The sequence below is a fragment of the Solea solea genome, chromosome 18 (genome assembly GCF_958295425.1).
Source record: "Solea solea chromosome 18, fSolSol10.1, whole genome shotgun sequence".
Taxonomy (NCBI): domain Eukaryota; kingdom Metazoa; phylum Chordata; class Actinopteri; order Pleuronectiformes; family Soleidae; genus Solea; species Solea solea.
Window position 1 is genome coordinate 20929821 of NC_081151.1, and position 25386 is coordinate 20955206.

Here is a 25386-nt window from a genome sequence, read left to right on the forward strand (position 1 = left end):
TCTGGTTCTGAACACAGTCGTTTATTGCACGTTTGAGGTGATGAAGATGTTGGCGGCCTACTTATTATTATCATTAATGACTATAATAACCTGGGGCGGAGGCAAGGTTATTATAGTTAACGGAAACTGGCTGTAAAAGTTACACACAAATGCAATAATTGAATATTTATTGTCACAATTGTCGTATTTAAATGGCAACGTAATCTAATCAAAACCACGCACGAGTGAAATCGGCCCTTTCACTCACATCTGGAGTCAAATAACATAATATGAGATGAATGCATGAATCTACTGTAGGTGAATCAAACCTCTAGTCTTTTATTGGGTTTATTGTTTGTTAAATTTTGCTCATGTTTTCCCTCAGATTAAGCCCCCTGATACTCCTGACTCACAAATAATACGATGCGTCTCATGAGGGTTATTTATTATTATTATTTATTTATGTGTCTTTAGTCTGTTGGCTATTCGAATTTTCCCTGACACACTATCTGCATTTTGCATTTCAGACTCATTTCTTGTAGACCGTTACATTAGATTCAGGGACAAATACTCCATTTTACAAACAGCCAAAACGTATAAAAACTAGCAAACCCGCTCTAAAAACTAATTAAAACCCAAGTTATTTTAAAAACAAACAGTCAGAACTCAATAAAAAAACTGAAAACTAATGAAAAACCCAAAACTATAATAACCTTGGACGGAGTGGCACGTTCAGGAAAAACAGAAGGCAGGCCAATTAAAACAAACCTATGGCACTTTTGAGCTCATAAGGGGAATAAAACCAGGCATAGGAACAGGCCACAGACATGTGGTTAAACATCAACAATATTCATTTTAACACACACACGCACACAAAATGTATTTTTTAACCTATAGTTTCGTCAAACATCCTGCATACTCTGTCTCTGCCCTCACTGAAGAGTTTCCCGCACACAGATCCTTCAAAGTTCAGTCTTGCATCTATTACCATATTTCAGTTTTGAAATTAAAGAATAATAATAATAATAATAATAATAATAAAAAAACAACTAAACCACTGCCCTGAGGCTCAGTGATGACCACTTCCTTTTAGGCTTTTCTCAAAAAAAAAGAAAAAAAGAAAAGTGGACAGGCATAAGAGGTGCAGTGGAGCGAGGTCACGATGCATCTGCAGACTCCATACTGTCATGCAAATATTAACAGCACAGATATGAACGTACTATTCTCCCCAGTGCACACACACACACACACACACACACACAAGCTTCACTACATCTGTGTGTGTGCACTAAATCAGTTTCATCTGAAAAAAAACCCCATTATCTTCAAGTATGATAAGAGAACTGTTTTTACACATCTGAAAAAAAACTTAAAACATTTGTTCTATGGAAAAATTCAAAAGATACAGCAACTCTTTTCATAGCAGGATGGGTCGAATGTTTCTAATGTTCCAAATGTTGCGCATGATGGGCCGTCTTACTGTCATTGAGTCATTATTGAAAATATGAAAATAATTTTTTTTGAACATTTTTCTCCCAGAGTTGAACGCACTGAATGCAGGAACTGACTACAACAGCTGGCTGTTTCCACTGGCACTGCGAGGTTCACGTTTGTTCATAAATGCCTGGGAGTGGGAGCCTTTTTTTCTTTCTTTTTGTTTGTATGCTTTTACCTCTGAGAAACAACTATTGCCTTGATATTGAGGAGCAACGTTTGTGGATCCATGGGTACATTCTCCACAGGCAAAGGCCTAAAAAAACAACAAAGGAGAGGGGGGGGGGGAGCAGAAAGACAACTAAGAACCCACAAGTCAGCTAAAACAATTCCATCTGATAATGGAAATAAAATGACCCTAATGACATAAGAATAATTACACAAACAGTTAGAAAAGATTCAAAAGCAATACAAAAACTTTATTAGTCTGTCCCGACTTACATTGAACAGCAGGTTTGGGTGGCGACTGGGCTACTTCCAATTCACAGCGGCAGTATCTTCTTCCTTCAAAACAAACTTTTTCCTCAAAGCCTCCGAAATAAGAGAGGCCGAGTCCTCTTCTCTCAGGGACGTGCAGCCTCTGTTGTATCTGCAAGGACAAGCAGCGGAAATGTTCAGCAACAACACCATTATTTCAAATAAAAACAACTCCAGTATGACAAAGGCCTTTCTGCATGTTCTCCCCATCTTCTCTAGTTTCCTCCCACATGCAGATTTGGGAAAAAGGCAACCGGAATCAATAGAATCAGTTAATTTAAACTATTTGTTCAGAACTTCCTCCCTGGCCGCAGCACAGTCACTGAACTTTGAGCCGCTGTCACCCCTCACCTGTCTTTGCTCATCTTCATGCGGTTCATGTCCTTCAGGATGTCCATAACATCAGCAAAGCTGGTGGACTTGGACAGTGACACTGTATCCTCCTCCGCTTCCCGGAAGTCCATGCTGGGCCTGTCCAGGTCAAATGTTGCCGATGCCGTCATTGAAACAGGCGGCAGAGGGTCAGGGGCCAGCTCTGACACCACAGAAACAACATCTTTCTCATCCTCCAGCTCCTCTTCCTCCTCCTCCGTGACGTCACTGATGACAAAGGAAGCAGCAGCAGCGGCAGCCGGCTGGTAGGGTGCCGTCTCAAAAGGCGCCATGGAGAAAGTCATGCTTGTGTCATCGGGGGAAAGGAGATCAGGTGTCAGTGGGTTGGAGCCTGAAGGGAAAGAAGTGAGGCACAGGAGAAAAATGAGAGGATGAGAGGAAAGTAAATTTAGAGCACAAGTACGGGTAACCGCCTGTTGTTTACTACAGTTCTTCACAGAAAAAGTCAAGTCTTCAAATCAGTGCAATTCATGTGATAAGCTGATATTTGTTTAGGGCATCCATGGTAAAACATTCAATGAATAATCCTTTTGTCATTGACGCCAAGACATCTTAGTATAAAAGTGCTTTAAGAGAATTAAACTGCTGACTTGGCAACAAAACAATCACATGAAAACATTAACTCTGCTTCATGAACCAGACTCTTATGTTAACATGGTACTTTCTACTACTTACCAGTGTCATTTGACACAATCTTGGCAATCTGTGCACGGAGTCTGCTGAGCTCGTCCTGCAGGGCCGTTGTGCGATTCAGTGCCGTGACGCCAGGCTTCCTTAGGCCCTCCATCCTTTTGCCTTCACGGCGGAAATTGGGCACGGATGAGTTCCTGTGGAGCACCAGCAGGGGCGTGGGCCGCCATTCGTGCTTCAGAGGACGTGTGTCACTCCTGGAAACACAGGGTGTGATGTTTCTTTATTTCTACTTACTGTCCAGAAAGGGTCATATCACTATTCTACACCTAGTGCCAACACTTTATTAAGTGTGTGTAAAGCAAAATATTCCTGTCTTTATTAAGTTTATACCAGTCTTAACCATTCATTACAGCTAAAAAGTTTACAGAGCTGAATCACTGGCTCCCTAATATAACTGTTAGAGCAAAAACTGGACCGAATAATCCAGTTTTCACATCCACCCATTTGGATTATGCTATGAGGGAGTAGTGACTTGGCGCTTAAACAATGAGAAGTTACTAAAAGACACACTTACCGCACTCTGGCATACGTTTCCTCTTCATCTGCAGCAATCCAGGCTATATCTGCCAAGGTAGGAACAATGGGCCCATCCATTGGTCGCAGAGAAGGTATACCTGGTAGTTCCTGTAACACAAGGACACAATGCTTAACATGGGCCACAATATTGCTTGATAAAAAAAAAAAGGTCACATAGGATTTGATATGCACCTGAAAACATGCCCTTTGTGGAGGTTTGAGTGGGAGAGTAGATCCTATTCTTCTCACAACACTACGTGTGGATCCGTGAGGCTTATTCTGCCAGATGGGAATTACTTCCTGCAAAATATAAAACACAGTCAGTCTAGGCAATATTTAAATATCAATGCAAACATGGAATTATCAGTTTTTTTTAAAGTACCCAAAAAACTTACAGTTTCAGTGTCCATAATGATAGCAGGTCAATCTCATTCAATGCGGAGATGCACACCGGTGTTGGTGCAAATAGTGGCTTAGGATGGAGCAGTTCAACAAACAGATTCCATGTCAGTCTGATGTCAGCTCTTGGGATATTATTTGGCGATTACGTAGAGCATCTGTCCAAAGTAACAAACAGGGCAACTAAATACATCAATAACAATGAAAAGTAAAAGATAACTGATGAAATTGTTAAATATTCATTTACTGTTATTTGATAAAACAATGCATGTTGTCAGACAGCCTCTGACTTAATGAACGGCCCTCTGTTTACAATGTTTGCAAACATTGGTTTCTTTGTCTCCACAAGAGATTAGTAAAGACGTGTTTCAATCAATTCTGATAACCGTTCACAGTGAATGCTTTTACCTACTTTCTAAGGCAGTTTCTCAGATCTCAGAAAGTGAAAAACTACTGCAACCCAATTCACAATTGTGACAGAATTCGTGCATACTGTAACGTTCCTGGCTTAATTGATATTTCAAATATCTAATCATACACATTAGAAAAGACAGTCTGAGATTGACGGTTTTAAAAAGGTACACAAACAAAAAAGGGTGTTGATAGGTTGTCACGCATTGCAAACTGTAATGATAAAAGATGAACAGAGCTAACTATAGTGACATAAATCTCACCTAGTCGTGAGTAGGTGAACCTGTGCTAACTAACACAGCTAACCACAGCTAGGTTAAAGCCACTGTTAAACGCTACTCTTGTCTAATGTTACCGTGCATGACAGATAACGACAATACTCCACAGTTGTGATGTTTGTACAGTGTCTCTCTGCGCATCTTTAGCCGGTTGCTACGGGCATCAAACACACAGGAAGCGTAAATTAGCTTTAGCATCACCGGGACAACGGCCCCCGGCATGACCCTCAACCCTACACCGCCATTTTACACACTTTTTCACGTATTCTGTACGAAATACACTTATTAATCGCAAGAGAAAAACGCACACTAGATGAAGACTCACGGAAACGCCGCAGTGTCGTATCCTTTGCGAGTTCTCCTCTTCGTCTTTCAGCTATGTTGTCGTTTATCAGGCCGGAAACCTGTGTCACTCCTTACTGTGACGTGATTGGCTGGAGCATGATGACGTCACTTTATCACAGCCTGTCCGAGAGCTCCCCCTAGAGGTGGAGGTCAACAGCGACGACTTCACGCTGGATGAACATCTTGATTTGCACCATGTTTAATTGTGATAAAATCAATGTGTGTATGTGTGTGTATATTTTATAGATTGCAGACTCCTGCACTGGAACTATAAGCATCAAAGGTGGGGGGAAAAAAAAGGACAAGATGTCTTACCCCCACCTACTTCCGCTTTCGCTGAACGTTCCCATTCCGTCCCGCCCGGACAGGAACTATCTTTCCAGTTGACGCGTCGGCGCCGACGGTTGTTGTCTGCAGTGATATCATAACACTGCAACATGAAGATGCGTCCATGTGAGCGCCACCCATCTCCATCTCCATCCCTGGACAGGACACAGGTCAGTAAAGACACTGCTCCGCCCGTTTGCCTCTGCTGTCCCTGCTCATGTGTTCATTTATCATTTCTGCTCGGCCGCTGATGTAATGTTCGTTTTGCCTGCCTGCCATAGCCGTTATCTCGACGTTTCTCTCTGTAATGTCGAGTGCAGCTATGTTGCTTCACCCGTTTCACCGTCAGCTGCTTTAGCAGGAGGAGGCAGACTGTTGTCATGTTTGAATGATGTTGCAGTGCAAATATGAAGCTAATCCTCTTGTTGTTCATTCAAAGATGACACCAGCATCACACACACAGAATGGAGCCATTATTCAACTTCCTATGTCACAGTTTATGGTGATGTTTACAAAGTCAGGAAGTAAAAGTGTCAGAGGCATCATTGTTCATTTGTATTTAACAGATTTGTTTATGCTGCGTACACAGAAAGTGCTCAGTCAGTCACAATAAGAAGAGGTTAACTGGTGTGTAGAGCTGCCAACTAACCATTCTTTTAATAATAGATTCATCTGGCGATTGTTTTCTCGATGAAGTAATCGTTTGGTCCATAAAATGTCAGAAACATGTTGATCAGTGTCTTGTTTTTGTCCACAAACCAAAATGATTTAGCTTTTAATGGTTTCTTTGTTACATGGAGCAAAGAAATGAAGAATATATTCACATTTAAGAAGCTGAAATCTTTTAATCATGTAAAAAAGCTTCAAACGGATTAATCGATATCAAAATAGTGGACGATCACACAGAGCATTACTCCTCTAATATTTTATTTCATTCCAAAAGCTACAACAGTTTTCAGTTTTTTTTTCATCACCCAACCAAAAGAAATCAGTAGAAGTTTGTGTCTCTCTAAACCCGCCAGTCTTCGTTAAGTCCCTTAACTTAAGTGTGCACAAAGGGAAAAATGGAACGTGAAACTGTCCAGGAGGGCAAAATGTACTCCATTTGCCCCCCATTTATATTCACTGACTGACAGAATTGATTGAAACAGAAAGCCGACTCCATTACGCCGCTGAGTGTCCGGCTCACTTGTGTACGGGGTCATGTTGCTGCAGGTACAGTACAGCTTTTTACCATCCCTTTTTCTCTCCCTCCCTCCCTCCCTCATTCTCCCTGGTTGCTGATTTATAAAATCAGCCACTAGTACTTCATGACTTTCTCTCCTGTGTAGGTGCGATAAACTGGGACAAGGGAAAAAGGCATGGGGAATAAAAGGAGGAGGAAGGATGCCAGCTGAGCGCCTCGCCCCTCCGTGTCTGCCACCACTGCCAGCTTCGCACTAAAGACGACAGGAAAATGGCTCAGTCTGTGAGGAGGCCGGAGGCTTTAGGAGCCATGGACCACGAGAACAAGAGGGACAAAGTCAGGATTGGCTACTTTGGCAACGTCAAGAGCAGGTCAGGTTCTTTTGAATACGTGGATTACTGGTTAAGGGGAAACATGTCTGGCTGTTTCATTTTAAGACGTGAGGGGAAGTCTGTGTCATGACACGACACAGAGTACTCGTTCTCCACTGGCAGGATTCATCCACGTGCATCGCTCCATCACAGAGCCTCCTCCTGTGGGGGAGAGCTACAGCGTCTTGCCAGGAACACACACTTCCTCAGCACATCACGCAGACACCTCCCACTCCCCCATAAATAACTCTGATCAGACTGTGCTGTCTCAAAAATGTCTTCAACTGAAGCAGGGCTGTTTTTCAAGGAGTCATCTGACGCATTTGCAGCTAAATTGTTATTGACAGAAAATCTGAATCAGATACCACAGGTTTCTATGATATCGCAAAAAGTAAATTTTTTTTTAGCTTATTTATTGATAATAAAAAATGACATGAAATAGAAGCACATATACTGTCATAAAGACACAAGAAAAATCACAAAATTGAATGTCCTTGTATTGTAATGCTGGACTAGCCTAAAACCGGTCTATTCAAATGCAGGTGGTTGTGGTTCTGCCAAAAATAACTGAAGAAATAACGAGAGAAACACTTTTTTACTGTCCCTCAAAGATTCCTACGGTAGTCTGATTGGTTTTATAGCAGTGTTAGTTCTATTGTATTCTGTTAAAGGCACATTGAGATGTTTGTGGGTCGTATACGTCGTATGTTTATCTTATTTAATGCTAATATCGTGCACCTTTTTGAATAAACTAGTTTATTTTCAGTGTAAATTAGTTACAGCTGTGACAAAATATTTTTATTACCAGTTCTTTTATTATATCTTCATTCTTTTCGTTGTTACGTGCCCACCAGTGACACTTTCGGTCCTGTTAGCGTAACTGTTAGCAAAGAAGGCGGACGCTGTGTACACTCTGGGAATGACGTAAACAGTGTCCGCCATCTTTGCTAACAGTTACGCTAACAGGAAGTGTCACTGGTGGGCACGTAACAAAGTTAAAGTTAAGTTTAAAGTTAAAGTTTAATTCTTAATTAAGTTAATTAAAGTCTTTAACTTTAATTAAGTTAAAGAAAAGAACGAAGATATTTCTCAACTCTGGGGAAACTGAGGTTTTCAAAAATACTAGCCCTATTCTAGTAATACAAAGCTAAATGCTAATCTCTGAAGTATTCCTATTTCCTGTAGCTTACTGGCTACAGGAAATGTAGCCCAGCTGATGGTGTGGTAAGGACATACTATGAGAATCAATTTCTATTGTGCTTTAATATATACTGTAAGTGGTATACTTTAACTTTATAGAAAAGAAAAAAACACCTTCTCGTGGTGTCTTTCAGGCTGGGTTCGAAGCTTCCTCCAGGCGTCTCTCAGCCTCCGCAGTTCGCTAAGCGGCCCTGGGAGACTCAGCCTCAGGCCCGAGTCGTGCAGGAGGCGACAGCCGGCGGTCAGAATCAGCACCGGCCTCTGGACCACATCCCCCACATCAGGAACCCCAAGCTGCGGCAGTACTACCTGCAAGGTACGCCGAGAGTCTCATGTCTCTGTGTAAAGATGAGGACTGAAAGACGTAGATGCGGTTTATTAGTGACACTGAATGAACTGAATGCATTTAGGCTCAAACCAAGCATCACAATACTGGTGATTTAAGTGAATTTGAACATTGCGGTTGGTTTGATCCACTGGGACTGTATCATACAATCAATCATTTCTAGGGTTTTACTGAAAATGGGCAGAAAAAGAGAAAATACACAGTGAGCTACAATTCTCGTTATTATAGTTAGTGAAAACTAACGAAATAATGAACTGAAATGAAAATAAAATGAAAAAAAAAACATGATGACTAACTGAAACTGAATTGTGTTCTTTATTAACTAAAATTCTCTTTGTACATTTATTTCATACATAATCCTTCTGGGCTTATATGAAGGTTGTATTTTCGTTCATCATTGAATGTTTTTCATTTGTTTTTGTTCATAATGTGCGACACAAGGCTCTGCAAGTTAAACGTCACATTCATTAAAACCCCACAAAAAAACTCAAACTAATAAAAACTAAACTAAAGCTAATAAAAACTCCCCAAACTATTATAACCTTGGTCCTAACACGCCCCTTTAAATACCTACTAGTATAGAACCAAAGTTACAGCAGCAGCAGAGGATTCCTGCCACTTTATTAGATTTGCCATTTATTATTATAAATAATAATACAATAAAGTGACCAGTGAGTGAAGAGATATCGTGTGTTGCTGACACACTGCTTCCTCATACGCAGGAAGTGCTGTGGCTGTTCTGTCACACGGTGTTGAGTAAAGATGTTGTGTGTTTTTCTTCTTCTATAATACACAGGGACCTCATGGGATCTGAACAATGCCGCAGTGAAGCAAGAACCTATGTCAGATGACAGCGTGAGCAACAGGGTGAGTCACATGTTTTTGTTTGGACCTCGATCCTTCCTTCTTTTCTTTTTTTTACGCGGTTTGCTCGCGTGGAGATGGGATGGGAAGGGAAGTGCTGTCTTTACTGCTGCGTGCGTATCTCCATTATACCGTCTGATTAGTTATGTCAGCGCAGTTTATGGTCAGCGATGAGTGCGACTCAGAGCGCTCAAGGTTCAGGGACGAGTGTTGTGCGGCCGCCGAGTGCCATGGGGAAACAGCGTCTGTTCCAGGGCCTCTTCACCAAATACAGCAGGAGGAATGTACCCGATCACGTTTACTCCGAGGTATTTTGTCAGATTTATGCCGTCGCCGTTCTGTATTGTCATGAATCTGGGAAAAAGTGTGTTTGTTTGATCTCTGTTTAATAATTTACAACGCCGTGTCCTTCGTTTCTCTCCTCTCCTCCTCCGCGTTTCTCATCTTTTATTCTTCCTCACCACTGCCTGTTTATTTCTTTTTAGTGGCTTTAATCAATTGGAATTCTTCGACCGCGATATCCACATTTTATAAAAAAAATACAACTCGGTGTGTATAGTGTTACTAGTTATTACCACTCGGCTAATATAAGGGGGAAAGGAAAGTAGTATAAATGGTGAATAAATGCTTACTTTGCCTGAATGCATTACTTTTATTCAAACCATTAACGGTTTTAAAGCCTCAGATGAATGTGTGTGAATCAGTTTATTAGATGAAATAGGGCTGCAACTTATGATTATTTTCATAATCGATTAATTGTTTGGTCCAGGAAATGATTTCTTTGTGATATGGAGCAAGGAAACCAGACAATATTCACATTTAAGAAGCGGAAGCAGTCAGAAATCTTGTTTTAATCATGAAAAAAGCATCAAATTAGTTGATCAATTGTCAATTAAAAAATGGATTAATGGAGTAATTGTTTCAGCTGTAGATGAAACAGTGTTTGTCGCAGCTGTTGAATGATAATATAGAGATAAAGTCTTAAGAAACGTCTCTAAACCTGGATGTTGATATTATACGTTGTGTTTTTTTTTAGTGTTTTTGAAAGATAATAATATGTTGTACACACTATTTATGTGCACGCAGACACACAACCAGCACAAATGCTCACAGCAAACACAGCCACACACAGTTTTTCAGCTATCACCTAATCTGTCAGGCGCCCGTAATCTGATTAAAGTCAATGGTTCCGTCTGTTGGTCAACAAAATGTCATAGAGCCGATTATTCGTCCCTATTATTATTGAAATATTCAGCTCGGTGGTTACACTTGTTGACTATGTTTACATTTACATCTTATATCCCCTTTTTTCAGCACAACCTATACACATGCTGATGAAAAGTTTATATTTTTTTCATTTTCACCAACTTTTTTTTTAAATTTGATTCACGTTTAAAAGCCTAATTGTGACTTTTGCACAATTGGTATGATTATGCGATATAAAACGAATCATAACTTTGATAACACATAAGACATAAAAAAGGCCATTTTGTAAAGTTTATAGGTGAAGATAATGACCCTCCAGCATGTCCATATATGGAGTTGTGTATTGTTCCCATGGCAAAGAGAGAAGCTACATCTCCTCTTGAATCCTGTGCCTCTTTGCACATGAATATGGACCTAGAAGTGACTTATTAATGCAAAAATGCAGTTATAATAAGTCACTGTTGTGGTATCTGAGCACTGGACATCCAATAGCAACTGTCAGGGTTTGTTGTGTGTTGAAATCTGACCATTTGTGTGTGTATATGTGTGTGTTTTAGGGTCTCCATGGGGACACGGTGTTCAGCGTCTCATCTCAGTTCCACATCGCTGACCCGTCGTCTGCTGGAGGCGGCAAAATGGGTCATAACTCTGCAAATATATCCTCCGCCGCCCTCGTTTCCAGAGAGGTAAAAGTCTGACACCTGATTTACATTTTTAAGGGTTTGCATTAAGAGTGAGAAAGTTCCAAAATATTGAGTTTTGAAGCGGGAAGTTTGTTTAATTTTCCAGTCTCACACAGTACCTCAACCAGTTTTGTGAGCAAACACAGACTCAGGATAGAAAATATGCTCTCTGTTGCCGTAGTTTAATGTACTGAAGTGTTATTTTCTAGCAGCTTTTAACCCCCTCGGCCACAACCCTCATTTAGAGCTCAGATGTGACGACAAACAAAGAGAAGTGGGAGAGACGCAGGTGCTGCAGAAACAGGAAGTAGTCAGTCCTGTCACCAAAGTGTATCTATTTCAATGTCAGAGCTATTCTTATCATGGCCTCCATTCTGAAGCAGCTGCTCGTGCCGAAGAGGAGAAGCACCCCGAGCGGACTGGGATCAGCGCAGAACCCAGACTCTGGTCCCAGAGAGACGTCGGAGGCGGAGACGGACCGAGACTGCGTGGACACCGTCCCTGCTCCGCCGCTGTCCCCCTCACCTGAGGCAGAATATGACAAACTGCTGGTAAGGAGATGGTGGGAAAAAAATATTTACATGGTGCATTTAAGTGTATTTTCTGAAGTTTAAAGGCCAATTTTGAGCATTTCATTATGTTTTTATTCAATTGTTTTTAAACTTTTTGTAAGATTTCACATCAGAATTGTGATTTAATGGTATGTACATTTTAGTTAAAGCTTAAAAACGGTTTATTTTACAATATCTTTAATGATTAGATAATATTTGTGTAGATTAACTTGGTCTTTTTGACCTCATTAATGACCTCAATAACCTCTCAGCTTCAAATTGTGACGCTCATATTGTGTGTATTGTCTTCTGGTCAGGGACCACTGAACTATTCAACGACGTTAAACAATAACAAATAATATAATAAATTGTACGTGAACAGAATCTGAGGCGGTAGAAGTCACGTTTTTCACGTTGAAATAAAAATGTTTTGGCAATGTTTTAGATAATAAATGAGCTTTTCAAGGTCAGGTTGAAGTCAGGTTATTGACTTAAACTATTTCTATTTACTGAAGGTTAAACCCAGTATTTTTTTTGTCGGAATATTTGCATAGAAACTGTAAACTGTTACGTAAACATCACTTATTCTGTTTGACGTATTTCTAAACACTGACTTGGTGTGTGATGTTGACAGGACGTGGAGGCGTTTCCTTTGCCTGATGGACAGCTCTGCTTGTTGGCTCTCCCGCCCGAGTGCTGTCAGGGGGAGGGACCGGAGGCCATGCCGTACCTCAAACTCTTCTGCCGCTACATAACCGACCGTAAGGTGGGAAGTAAGAACGTCTGTGTTTGATCGTCCCCGCCCCGGTGGGTGGACATCGGTTGGCTAACGGTGACGTTTTCTTGTCCCCGAGCAGGGCGTCGTGTCCGGGATCCTGTTGGTCACGTCGAAAAAGATCTTCTTCGACCCGTGTAAGACGCTGGCGGTGGTGAAGGAACACGGCTGCGAGGAGTATCTCCTGTCGTGCTCTGTCGACAGCCTGGCGTCCGTCGCCTTCTTCTCTGATATCTCCCACGTTCACTTCAGCACCTCCCAGCAGAGGTCAGCAAAAAGTCACTTTCTTCTCACATGCACTCCAATCCAATCCATCGATCCATCTGTGTAAGAAACAACTCACTCTGGGCTAAAAGCCAATGCCTGATGTGGAATTTAGCAGCTGAAACAGAGACTTCTCGGTCCTTCCCCCGAGCTTCAGCCTCGTTTTTGGGACAACTAAGAGGAGCTGATCGCAGATCTTAGTGACCGTGAGGGAACTGAAGGCTGGAGCACATCACAGAGATAGAGTGGGGGCAAGATTATGAAGGCATTTAAAGGCAAATAAAATAATTGTTTTAATCGGTAACGCACAGGGAGGCATGCAGGGAAGACAGAATCATGGATGACCAGTTTTTAAGATCATGATCGTGATAAAATTGACTTGCTGCAGTGACTTGTCCGTCAAAATTGAGGTCACTGTCGAATTTGACTCCCAGGTTTGTGACGCGGAGACTAACCTCAGTCTTCTTCTCATTAAAACTAAGGAAGTTTGTCGCCATGCGTGATTTTATTTCATTGAGACAATGCAGAAGTACTTGCAAGTAATGAGAATCACATATCTATGCTTCCTTTTTAGGAGAAAAGGAAAGACATTTTTGCAGAAATTAAAAGCCACCAAAAGCCGAGCCGGCGGTCTCCCGAACCCCAAGGGGGAGTCGCTTCCCGCTCTGGTGTCTGCGGCCTCCTCGGAGTTGTCCAGCCTGGCTCTGGGTCCGACCAGAGAGGCGGCAGGTGGTGATGCGGAGGCGGAGAGCAGAGACATGGCGGAGGCAGAGCGCATGCTCGACAGCAGCCTGCTGGAGCTGCTGTCCGATTCGTCCGTCGGCGGCGTGGGAGTGGCCGTCCTGAGCAGCGCCGCCTCCTTCTGCTGCGTAGGTCAAGAGGTGACGAGTGCAGTAAAGCCCGGTGACGACAAGGGGCCGCTTCACGTGAAGAGTCAGACCACAGGTACACATATGAGTCGGTCTGTTATCATATTTGTTTTGGTTTGATTTTCTACAGCGTGACTCAAAGTGCGTGTGTGTGTGTTTCACGTCCCAGAGCCTCAGACATCAGCAGCAGCAGGAAGTGCCGGGAAGCTGATGTTTGTTCGTCTACGGGTTCAGTCGTCTGCAGGGAAGAGGCAGGTTGGACAAGGACCTCACCTGGGATCCACCAGAACCTCGTCTCAACGGGACGCCTGGCTCGCCCTCTCACGAGAAAGGTAATAATAATAATAATATTACAATTAAACTAATTCCATCCATGTTTTCTCAAGCACAAACATGAATCTGACATGAATCGTGGAGCCGCACTCTGAGTAAACAGATGGAGTGAACCTCTATTTGTTTAGCTTCAGCTTTTGTGCATGTAAATAATGGCAAACTTAAAAACAACGTCCGTACATGACGTTTTCTACATGCGATGCTTGAAAATTGGTCTCTGTCGTCGTTATTTATGTCCTGTTATTATATAACGGTGAAGAAAATGATAACATACGTGTAAGAAAGAACAAAACTGGGAAATAAACAATTCTCTTGTCCGACACTGTAACCTACAGACTGAGCCGTTGTTGTTCATTAACCCACACATCCACTCTTTCCTCAACATTATGAAAACATTAACATCATCCTGACAGTCATGTAATTGTGTGAGTTAGTTAGTTAGGAACCTTTAAACAGTGGTGGGGGAAGTATCAACATTCAGCTACTCTACTGTAGTACTGTACAATTTTAGGCATTTCAGTATCTGTTTCCTACTTAACTGTTATTGATAGGAACAGATTTTACTTCAAATCAAAATATTATTGTTAAAATATGAAAGAGTATTAGGGCCACATATATAAATAATAATAATAATAATTGAAAGAAAAAAATAAAATAAAATAAACCAGCATGAATTCTGGGATTAAAGTCAGAATTCTGACCTTTGCGTTTTTTTCTTGGAATTCTGTGATTAAAGAAAAAAAATCATATTATGAGATTACAGTGAGAATTCCCAGATTAAAGAAAAAGGTCTGAGTTTTGATATTTAAATCAGAATTCTCAGATTAAAGAAAAGAAAATTAGAATTCTGAGATTAAATTAAGAATTCTGAGATTAAAGAAAAAAAAAACTGAATTCATCATCAGCATCATCAACATATTATCAACATGATCATGTTAATAGCAGCACATTAAAAGTCTCCTCCTCCCGCAGTGCTGATGAGCTGCATGCCTACCTGACACACTGTCGGCCAGACCTGTGTGTTCTTGAGGGAGAAAAGGAGGAGGAGCAGGGGGAGGCAGACCGTGAAGAAGAGGAGTTTGTGCTGATCGAGGACAAAGAGGAAAGGGAGGATGACGTGGATGAGGAGGAGGAAGTGTTCCAGAGGCACCGCGGCTCTGGGGAGGACTGGGAGGTGAGTGGGTTTTGTGGTCTTAACAGGAGAGCAGTGAGTGAAGAGGCTGAAGTGAAACAACATGCTCTGCTGTCCCAGAACAAACTGATATATGCGCGTTTCGTTCGCAGATGGTTTTGATGGAAGAGAACATGGACAAGGCGACCCTGGTCATTGACAGGGACCCTGAAGGACTCAGTGGTATAGTAGAGAGCAGCCACATACTGGAAGCCTCACATGTGAGAGAGGTGAGCAACTCTGGGGCATTTTAAGGCTTCAAATCAAAGTACAATTAAAGTGGGTCTTAGTTGGTTTCGGTTAAGGGTGAGATGAAGGACACAGGCTTTGTTTACAAGCTGACAGAAGGAAATTAAAAGTTTCCATTCCAGCACTAAAATGTAACTATTTCCTTACTGGGCCTGAACCAAGTGGCAACTGGTGGTGACGTCCCCTCATAAGAGTCTAATCTCACATTTTTAAGCCTTGAGATTTGCAATTTGACTGGCTCCATGTTGACGTTTTGCAGCCAGGAGTTCACAGACGTCCACCGTCTGCAACCAGAGCATCACACTGTTCACTCACATGCCACGTTTTATCATCTTATTTTCCTCAACATTGGAACATAATTTACAAAACGGATATGCTGTGACGACACTATTTTCCCATAGACCTTTGAAAAACAGATTTTGGTTTTTCAAAAATTTCAAAAACCAAACAAACAATTTAAAATTTGTTTGTTTAAAACAAGTTTGGTTTAAAATTTGTTTAAACCAAATTTGGGTTTAAACAAAAACAAGTTTAAACCAACAAATCGGGAGACTACAGCCACTTTTTTTTTACTCAAGTACGTCCTGTACTTCCTGATGCTTACACAACATGGCCGAGATACAGAGTTAATTACTTGGCGTTGTTGTGTTCAGCACTGGTGACTTGCAGCAAAAGAAGTTTAGTGGCTCGACTCTCTGTCCAGAGCCTTTTATGCATTTGCATGTTCTTTGCATGTGTGCATGGATTTGCTCTGCATACTCCCGCTCCCTCTCTCAGTCCAAAAACATGTGGATAAATGTTGGGCATGGGTCCCAGTCTCGTCTCGCTCCCTCAAAGGACAAGTGGTATTCAGATTCAGGAAACCTAATTTATCCCCGTGGGGCAACTGAGAGGGCAGAGAGCGGCACACCCAGGGACGGTCTACTTGAAATATGCAAACAGTGAGATAGCAATAATATAATACATTGCGGTGCTAAAAGTGCTAAAGCAGCAGGTTATATATATATATACCATAAGTCATTTAATGGTGGGATGTTATCAGTCAGATTGTCAGTTAGTGCAGTGCAGCCTGTTTTTACTTTAGGGAAAGTTAACTCCCCTCAATAGATCATTAATAAATAATCTAGTGCCTCTAGAAAGTGTGTTTGGTCAGTGCAGAAACATGATACATGTACAGTGCTGAATACATTTATTTTTATGACCAACTGTCATAAAAAACTTGTATTGCTTTATTTATTTGGCTAATAACAAACTGAATTTTGACACATTTGAGTCAGAAATGAATCAGGCATAACATTCAAACACTAAAACTAATTTTTCTGTTCAAGAATTCAAGTAAATAACTATAATTTGGCGTGTTAATCAATAAATAATAATGTTATTTAATTTTTTTTTCCCTATTTTTTTATGTATCTATGTATTTAACTATTGTTATTTTGATATTAGATCATTAGCTAGCTAGTTAGCTGGCTAGTTGGCTATTTAGCATAGATAGCCCTATATCCAGAGTACAGGAGAAAGTTAATGACATGGTCCTGTTTCATATTTTCCAGTTTAATCGTTTCATTTTTGTGTTATTCTTATGGTGCGTAGAGTCTGACGTGGGAAAATATGATTTCATTTTTTTGTTACAGTTATGTAAGGAACTTCCCGCTCGGACAGTCAGCCGCACCTGGCAGCTGGCTTTCAGCGTGTCCCGTCACGGCGCCAGCCTTAAGTCTCTCTACAGAAAACTCAGCAGGACAGACTCCCCCGTGCTTATCGTCATAAAGGACGCTCTCGACGAGGTACAAACACACTCATGCATCCCTCATGTCACTAACACGTGTCCCAAAACATCCTTGAAAGGAAAAGGACTGCTGCCCCTTTTGCTTTTGCCTGTAAAACACTTTGAAATGTCTATTTTAAAGTGATTTCTTTTTTATTTATTGTATGCTTTTGTTGATGTCTGATGTGACTTTTCTTTCGTCAGATATTCGGGGCGTTCCTCTCTCATCCTCTGAGGCCCAGTGAGACATTTTATGGCACAGGAGAGACATTTCTCTTCATGTTGCACCCTCGCTTCAAGGTGAGTCTGTATCTCGAGCATTTGCATTTTGTGTGCAGTCAAAACGGGAGACGTCAGAGAGCCATATTTAACTTAAAGGGCCACTTCACCCCAAACATATACAGTTTTTTACTAATTTCCAGAGATGGATGTGTTGCACTGCACTGCTCTACTGTGTTTCTGTTAAGATTTTAAGTTTATTCTTCATTTGACCAAGTAGGGAAAAAATGGGTGAAACAGTCCTGTGAATTGCATGCATTAAATAACAATTTAAAGAATAATCAACCTAATTTATGCTGTAAAATGCCTTATATAACACCACAAGAGGCATTTTGAAGATGCAACGTTACAAATAAAAATACAATACAATAAAATACTCACTAATGTTTTAAAAAAGTAAATTCATACTCGAAAGAATGGAGGAGATGCAGTATTTTCCACATTTGCAGTATTTGTGATGTTTGTGCGTGTGCTCTGTCTCACAGTGCTTCAGATGGACAGGAGAAAACTCTTTCTTCATTAAAGGAGACATGGACTCCTTTGCCATTGGTGGAGGCAGGTAATGTCATTTTTTAATTCCTTAACATCATAAATTAGCACATTAAAATGCCAGGTAAATAAATATTAATAATATATAATAATAATTCTGGTTTTATTTATGGACGGAAACAGAAACATCTCAGAAATTTGAAGTAAAATGTTCAATAGCAGTTATGTTTTGTGCCTCTGGTCAGTTCATGAACATTATACTGTACGTGTACAGTGCTTAATACATTTATTAGACCACCTGTCATAAAACTCAGGGAACATTTTGTTTAAAAATAAAAATGTTATTTAATTGTTATTTATATGGCAAATAACAAACTGAATTCACCTTTTTATACCCACATTTGAGCCAGCTCACTGGACTAATTCTGTGAGAAGTCAGAAATTAATCAAACATAACATTTTCAATTCAGGAAATGCAAGTAAATTGTTCTTCTTTCTTATGTAAAACAATACATTTGAAAATGAATTGATTAAAAATAATAATCAAAAGTATGGTTTCAGTTAAAGAGCTTCTACATAGTGGTGTATTAACCATTACAGAAACATAAAAAATGATTTTGATAATTATCAATGCTGTTAATTTAGGACATAACTGTGGCATGAGCCTTACATGAGGTGGTGGTCTAATACATTTCTAAGCACTGTATTTACGTATTTAACTATTGTTATTTTGATATCGAAGGAAATTATTATTAGCTGGCTAAATTAGTTAGCTAGTTAGTTAGCTGGCTAGTTGGCAATTTAGCATAGATAGTTAGCTATTTAGCATAGATAGAGATGGCTAGTTAGCTATTTAGCATAGATAGATAGAGATGGCTTTTTAGCATAGATAGATAGATAGATAGATAGATATTTTCTTTGACACGGCTGCAACAATAAAATACAGAACATTCAACACTCTCAAAGCAAAACAATAAAATACAACACATTCAACACTCTTAAGGCACTTTCACACTCACAAAATAAAAACAATAAAGTAGGAAAGAACAACAACGACAGATAAAATCATGTGCGGTGTGATTTTGAATTTGTCTTTTCCGCCTTGTCTGTTTGTTTTTCTGCAGCGGTCACTTTGGGCTGTGGGTGGATGAGAATCTGTACCTGGGCCGCAGCAGCCCCTGCTACACGTTTAATAACTGTTGCCTCTCCGAAACGGACGACTTCCGCATCATGGAACTGGAGGTGTGGACATTTAACTGAGCGAGCTGGGTAGAACGTTTCGCTTCCGCTTGAGAGTCACCATGTCGCCGCCAATCAGCTTTACCAAGACGACGTTTATCACCGGGCAAGGAGACAATCCGCTGCTGCGCGCATTTCACGGTAGCATCCATTTATTTAAAAGAAAAAGCAATTACATCTGGAAACTGGATGTGTCCGTGGGATGGAGTGCTGTGGATTCTCATGAACTGACCTGAGGACAGTGTTTCATGCCGACTCATTCCTGTGGTTTCAGTAACCACACTGAAGTGTGTGTGTGTAGAGCTTAACTGCGAGGATTCTCTGAAACCGTGTGTGGTTGAATAGTGAACACATCTCAGAATATGCACTTTGCTCTTAATGTGAATAGGTAACTTTGAGATGCTGTTGTTTCCGACGTGAACATGACGGGCACGTCCGACTTCCGACTTCTCCATAGGTTCTTGCATGCAAACACACATTTATCGCCATGTGACTAGATTGAAATGCCGCACGTGTGTACAGACGGCAGACTCACCGATTAGTTTCTATGGGTGTTTGTCATGACGCTGAACATAATCATGAGAACAGGAAGCTTCACGAAAAGCTTTTGAGTTTGAGGGGGGGGGGAAAAATAACACATTTGTACTTGCAATCAGTCTTGAAAATCTCATTAACGCCTATATACTTGACTCATACGCCACTGCTGTCAAAACACCTGCAGTCAGTGCTGTCATTTAACTGTATCTGTGACATGCTCTAATAATTGGACAGTATCACACTGTAGATTACTAAATAAATATCAGCACAATGTGAAAAGGTCGGGACAGAACATTTGCCATTTGATTTGTTTAAAAAACACATTTATTTCAACAGAATTTCAAATGCATCACTCGTTGATGGGACCTTCAATTTCAGTTTGAAACAGGATTCTGATTAGGATTGCGACCACCCATAATTGACCACCCATGACTTTGATAATTGATATAAGAATATCTTTGACATTTGAGGACATTATTTCAAGGTTTTCCAGCATTTTTCATCAAGGACTTAAATAGGAAGTGTGAAGTTGGCATATTGAATAACGTTGTGTTCAACCTGCAGGCCCGTTACAAAACAAGGTTCTTTGGTGCGGTCACATCTTCAAAATCAAACGCAGAATGTGCACAATGTTTTAAACATTTGGTTTCAAACTCAAAAGTACACAAAAAATAACAGAGTTTGTTATTTGTTTTTCCCTGCTGCCTTTTGTCCCGTGAGTCAGAGAGGCGTGTTCCCTCCAGCGGCCCTCGGCAGGAACATCAGACGTTACCCGGCCCAGACGGAGCTTTCAAGCAAAGACTTCACAAACTGTCGAAAACACAACTGGCGGCGCCGTCTCTGGTTCACTCGGCAGCAGTGAAAAAAACAACAACAACAAAAAAAACAACGCCCTCTGCTGTTAAATATTGCATTTAAGAGAATATTTAACGATCTGCCGTGTTGTGATGCACTCCTGATTTACATTTAGCAGGACACTGGCCACTGTTGCGCTCAATAACAACTTGGCAGACCTTTTGCCTCTATTTCATACCGACATTCATCAGCAGCTACAAGCAGACGGAGTACGTTTAAATTGTACTTGTTACTGCTCAGTGCAAGGCCTTTGTGTTTCATTAAAAGAACAGTGCAGTATACAAATACTATCATAAAAACCTCATGTGTGACCATGAGAGGGAACGGTAACAAACGGGAGTTAAGGCAAAGATGTTTCTCAGCTGTCGACACTGAGTTTAGTCTCTGACTCCGACACACACACACACACACACACGCACTACTGTGCCAGGTACTCCTTTGCTTTCTCCAACCCTTCTTTCAGGAAGTTGATGTACGTGGACGTGGACGGGTCCTCGAACCCTGAAGAGAAGCTAAACGCTGCTCCTTCCTCCTCCGGCTTCATGGCTGTCATGTCCAGGAAGTAGTTGGCATTGATGTGGTGGACCTGAAACCACACACAAGGTAAATGACATGACAGACATGAAAAAAGAGGGAGTTATTATGTTATTAATATTATTCATTTCGTGGGATTAATTCAAATCTAAGAGTTTTTTTCCCCCATGTTTGAGGCTCCGTTCAATAGCAGTTAAGCAAATACAAGCTGTGAATGATTTAATTAATATTATGGATTTAATTCAAGGATTTTATGCCTCATTTGGTGACTCACAATGGTTCCATTTGGCAGAGCCACCATCATCTCCACGGGGAAGTTGTAATTCTCCAGATGTAGGCGAGCCTTCTCACTCAGCACAGAGTTCTGCTCGTCAGCCTGTGAAAGAAGACGCTCATCACAGTAACCGCGGCAACAGGAGCAGCACAATGTAAAAGTGTGTCAGCTCACCTGCATGTTCTCCAGCTCTTTGACCAGAGACCAGCTGCTGATGAAGCTCTGGTTGAGCAGGGCCAGGACGGGCGAACTTTCCAGGACTGTCTCCCGGAGAGTCCGCCCGGAACCTACAGGGGAGATTGAGACGCCATAAAAACACACAATAATGTAAAAGTTTGCCTTTTAAAACAATACTTTGGATAAACTGCCCACCGTGGCTATAAGTTACAGTTCAGCTTCAGTGTAAAATCTTGATTTTATTCCACTTTTGAAGGTAAGAATTTCCCCTACGTTAAGACACATTTTCATTTATGATGAATTATACCTCAGCAGGACTGGTCGTCTAATGCTCCCCACAGCAGTATGGAATGCACCAGCTTCTTCTCCACTTCGGCTCGTTCAAAGGCCTCCGAAAACTTCAGGTAGGGCACCTGGGGTCGTGCACAGCGAGAGACAACTGGGTGTGCTGCTGATGATTCTTCACGTTTAAATACAGGGGAAAGAAACATCAGTCGTGTGGACGTTTACCTTCTTGAACGGGTACAGTGTGACCTCCATACGCCGGGCAGCTTCCTGCCGACTGATCTCCGACGTCCAGTGGATGTCCTCAAAGATGAACTGGATGGGCTCAGTGGCGCCGTCTCTGCTGTCGATGATGTTCCCCTCCTCGTCCGTGATGATAGACGGAGTGGACGGGCCTGTGGATTGCAGCTCTAACTGTGCAGGAAAACACTTTGAAGTCAGTTTTATGGTGGTGTGAAGGGTACTGCTCTTTTAATCACTGCAGCCGTTACCTGCGGCAGGTATCCGATGTCCACCTCCATGTTGCTGCTCTCGCTGGCACCGTACAGCCACTCCATGTCGACATTCAGAGACCTGGGGGCACAGCAGCGACACGTCACATCGGTGCAACGGCGAGCTCATTAAAGCAGCAGCAGCAGTGGGGACAGTTCAAACGCCTCACCTGTCGTTAGGGACGTAGAGGTGGAAGTGGCGCACGTGAGACGCGTCTTTGGAGAGGACGACGTTGCCCGCGAACTGACCCGGCGTGAACCAGAAGGGAAAGTCTGGGACGTCGTTCAGCTGGAACTCGGCGTGGATCCTGCAGAGGAAGGCGAGTGAGTCTCCGGGAAAGCGAACACAGAGGTCTCTGTATATATATATATATATATATATATATATATATATATATATATATATATAAAAATATAAAAGACATAATTCAGCATCACTTCCTCACCTGAAGACAATGTCGTAGTAAAAGTCGTTGCTGGCACGGATGCAGGCGACCGTGCCCTGAGGAGCGAAACGGGATTTGACGAAGGGTCGAGGATGAAACATACCGAGCAGGGAGTGGATGAGCACCTGTGAAAGGCGAGGAGGAGGAGTCAGTTTTCAAACAAAAATACACCCTCAAACATTACTGCACGCGAGTGGCATTTCTGAGGATACCTCTTTGCCTTTCGGGGTGGGCGGGTGGTAACGGTTGTTGGGCAGGTATCCAGTAAAAATGTTGAGCTCGCTCGGAATCAGCCACCACGCGTCTCCCACTTCCCCCTTGTTCTTTGGCGGCAGGAAGACCCTGAACTGGCTGGCAGAGAAGGAGGAGGAAGGCGCCACTGGGCTCTTCCAGGACCGCAGTCCACTCAGGGAGCCGTGAGAGACCTGTGAGTGATGCGACGCAGGGGTTTACGTTAATGTCAGATCTGATCAAAACAAAAACAAGCCTAGAAAATGCAGCCGTGTCTTGTCGTGTCGTGTCATGTCTTACCCCCAGGAAACCATCCTTGCTTTTTGTCATAGAGTTGAGCAGCAGAGGCTGCATTGTGGCCGCCAATGTCAGAGTCTCTCCATTAGGGTCATGGATCACTTCTTCCTCAAAGTCCACAGGAGGTGAAATGCCTGTGAGATTAGAATGAATCTAGTATTTTATCATACAGTTGGGTATATGTGTGTGTGAGAGAGAGAGAGAGAGACAAAATAAATATATGATTTACCTGTGAGTTTCTCAGCAATCGGTTTAAACTCCTCCGGACTGAGATAGAGGTCATGATCGGTGTCTAGGGAGGAGAAGAGGAAGAGTCCCTCTGCGCCCAGAGCACGAACACTCTCCTCCTGTTAGGAGGCCAAAAGAATTGGAGAGATTTTTCCACGTCATTTCTCACGCTTCAGGAATTTTCAATGCAAAATGAGGGCAGGGAGTCTACATGCAGCAAAAAACACACATGGAAATACTGTACAGACATAATAATCACTCCTGCAGATGTGTTTTACGTTCCCTTATGACAACAGCACAAGAGAGTAAGTGAAAGCATTTCTCTTCAGCCTCAGCAGGCCTGGTCTGGACAGACATCAGCCCAGAGGCCACAGATTCCTGGCAAGTGTTTGTGAATGTCAGACCCAGACCACCCTCTCCCTGTCTCTGCCAGACAGATGCGTGCTTACAAGCCTGTGCACAATGGAGGTACAAAGGGGAGGAGGCACAGGAACAACTCAGAGACCCTCTGTAGCCTAATCACAAGTGTGAATTTACACAGGAGGTCGAGGTTTAAACAGCTGGAACCAAACAGCAACCTCCCCTAATAAAACAGTATGTGCTGGAAAAAAAACCCTGCAAATGTGACAAATAATCACCATGAACACAACAATGTTACATCAATCATTAAAGTCTTAAATATACTGGGTTTATGAATGATACTGTACATTTTTACACATTTTCTGTGTTCATAATTAAAAAAGAAATAAAAGTAAAACTCATTTCTGGGAATGTGTGTCACAGTGTTGCAGATGTGGGTCTTACGTGACGCCTGAAGAGCCGGCTGTCCTGATAATACTTGATCCCAAAGGCGAGGAGAGGGACAGCAGCGACCATCAGCAGGGTCCACACGCCCCGGTACATCCAGCGCCCGGAGCCCGGAGCCTGGTGTCCGTTCTGCGGGGAGACTCTGCTCTCATCCTCGGGGATTCTGTTATTCACGTCTGCGGCCATCCTCGCTCTCCACCGCGGCGGCTATTTATGACGAGGACATGGTGGTCGTGCGTGACAACCACAGAGCTACAGAACACGTAACGTAAGTGGAAACTTCCTCTTTTAAGTCCCAAAGATGTACCGAGGCGTTTTGCTGTCCGGTGGCCGGGACCGCGTGTATTTTTTTCGGCCGTGACGATCGCTGGCGACAGATGTGGAAGATTGGCTGAGGCAACAGATTTCTTATTTCCCACATCCAGTCTGGAGCCATAAGGATGTGGTTAATAAGCGTCAAAGTTAGCGAATTAGAGACGCGACAAAAACAGGATGTGGAGAGTTTATAGTGTCAAAATAAAAGTGTTCTCTGGTGGTATGTACCTGTATGAAACGACGAGACATTTTTTCTGTTCCATACAGAAGCATTAATCTAAAATCACTTTTCAAAGGCCCTGCTTTTACGAGATTTTAAAAATCCCTGAATGCCACACACAGCACATTCAAATCCCCATAGTTTGCTGTCAGGGCCTTTATTATGAAAATCCTGACCGGATAACCTTCGTAACACTATTTCCAGCTTGGCAGGGGTCAGAACTTGGCTCAGGATTCACATTTAAAGGGGCAGGGTCGTTATTGTTCATCCCAGGAATGTCTGCTAACAACCTTCAATTATACGTTTCCTTGCCAGAGGCGTCTCATTAAAAGTGTTTTTTTTTTTTTCTTTTTTCTAACTTTTCATGTGATAGTGAAGGTTGTTTCTGCTGGACTGCACCGTAGGATTTCAGGATGTTAAATTCACAATTATTTAATTATCTCTAGACCTTAAGGGAGGCTGCTTATAAACACATCATCTTTAGTTTTTATGCCTGCAAAGATAATATGTAGCTCACATGTTTGTTTTGCTGAG

General features: G+C 42.0%; 3 protein-coding genes across 8 annotated transcripts; 1 reads left to right on the forward strand and 2 right to left on the reverse strand.

The window, feature by feature from the left end:
- On the reverse strand, window positions 1–5086 carry mtfr1l (mitochondrial fission regulator 1-like). Of its 3 annotated transcripts, none has more exons than XM_058614726.1 (8): window positions 4949–5086; window positions 3948–4109; window positions 3745–3852; window positions 3551–3660; window positions 3019–3230; window positions 2302–2674; window positions 1915–2062; window positions 1–1729 (listed from the first exon to the last, which is right to left on the reverse strand). In XM_058614726.1, the coding sequence occupies exons 2-7, from the start codon at window positions 3960–3962 to the stop codon at window positions 1945–1947; spliced, it is 936 nt and encodes a 311-aa protein (XP_058470709.1). In that variant the 5' UTR covers window positions 3963–4109; window positions 4949–5086; the 3' UTR covers window positions 1–1729; window positions 1915–1944. The 3 variants fall into 3 exon arrangements, with proteins under 3 accessions (XP_058470709.1, XP_058470710.1, XP_058470711.1); XM_058614727.1 differs by having other exon boundaries at window positions 4966–5085; XM_058614728.1 differs by lacking the exon at window positions 1–1729 and having other exon boundaries at window positions 1867–2062.
- Window positions 5087–5325: 239 nt separating this feature from the next.
- Window positions 5326–20516, forward strand: si:ch211-15d5.11 (nuclear receptor coactivator 7). 4 transcript variants are annotated; one of them, XR_009233727.1, is made up of 17 exons: window positions 5326–5482; window positions 6644–6869; window positions 8204–8385; window positions 9212–9282; window positions 11043–11171; window positions 11549–11719; window positions 12354–12485; window positions 12577–12761; window positions 13333–13703; window positions 13797–13959; window positions 14933–15134; window positions 15245–15361; window positions 17015–17167; window positions 17353–17448; window positions 17913–17986; window positions 19041–19296; window positions 20417–20516. XR_009233727.1 is itself a non-coding variant. In XM_058614722.1 (16 exons), the coding sequence occupies exons 2-16, from the start codon at window positions 6769–6771 to the stop codon at window positions 19174–19176; spliced, it is 2283 nt and encodes a 760-aa protein (XP_058470705.1). In that variant the 5' UTR covers window positions 5326–5482; window positions 6644–6768; the 3' UTR covers window positions 19177–19984. The 4 variants fall into 4 exon arrangements, 3 of the variants coding, with proteins under 3 accessions (XP_058470705.1, XP_058470706.1, XP_058470707.1); XM_058614722.1 differs by lacking the exon at window positions 20417–20516 and having other exon boundaries at window positions 19041–19984; XM_058614723.1 differs by lacking the exon at window positions 20417–20516 and having other exon boundaries at window positions 11552–11719; window positions 19041–19984.
- Window positions 20517–20965: 449 nt separating this feature from the next.
- selenon (selenoprotein N) lies at window positions 20966–24503 on the reverse strand. The gene is made up of 12 exons (XM_058614725.1): window positions 24315–24503; window positions 23512–23629; window positions 23286–23416; window positions 22967–23179; window positions 22755–22879; window positions 22479–22616; window positions 22309–22390; window positions 22043–22231; window positions 21840–21945; window positions 21530–21642; window positions 21356–21457; window positions 20966–21133 (listed from the first exon to the last, which is right to left on the reverse strand). The coding sequence occupies exons 1-12, from the start codon at window positions 24501–24503 to the stop codon at window positions 20966–20968; spliced, it is 1674 nt and encodes a 557-aa protein (XP_058470708.1).
- Window positions 24504–25386: the final 883 nt, after the last annotated feature.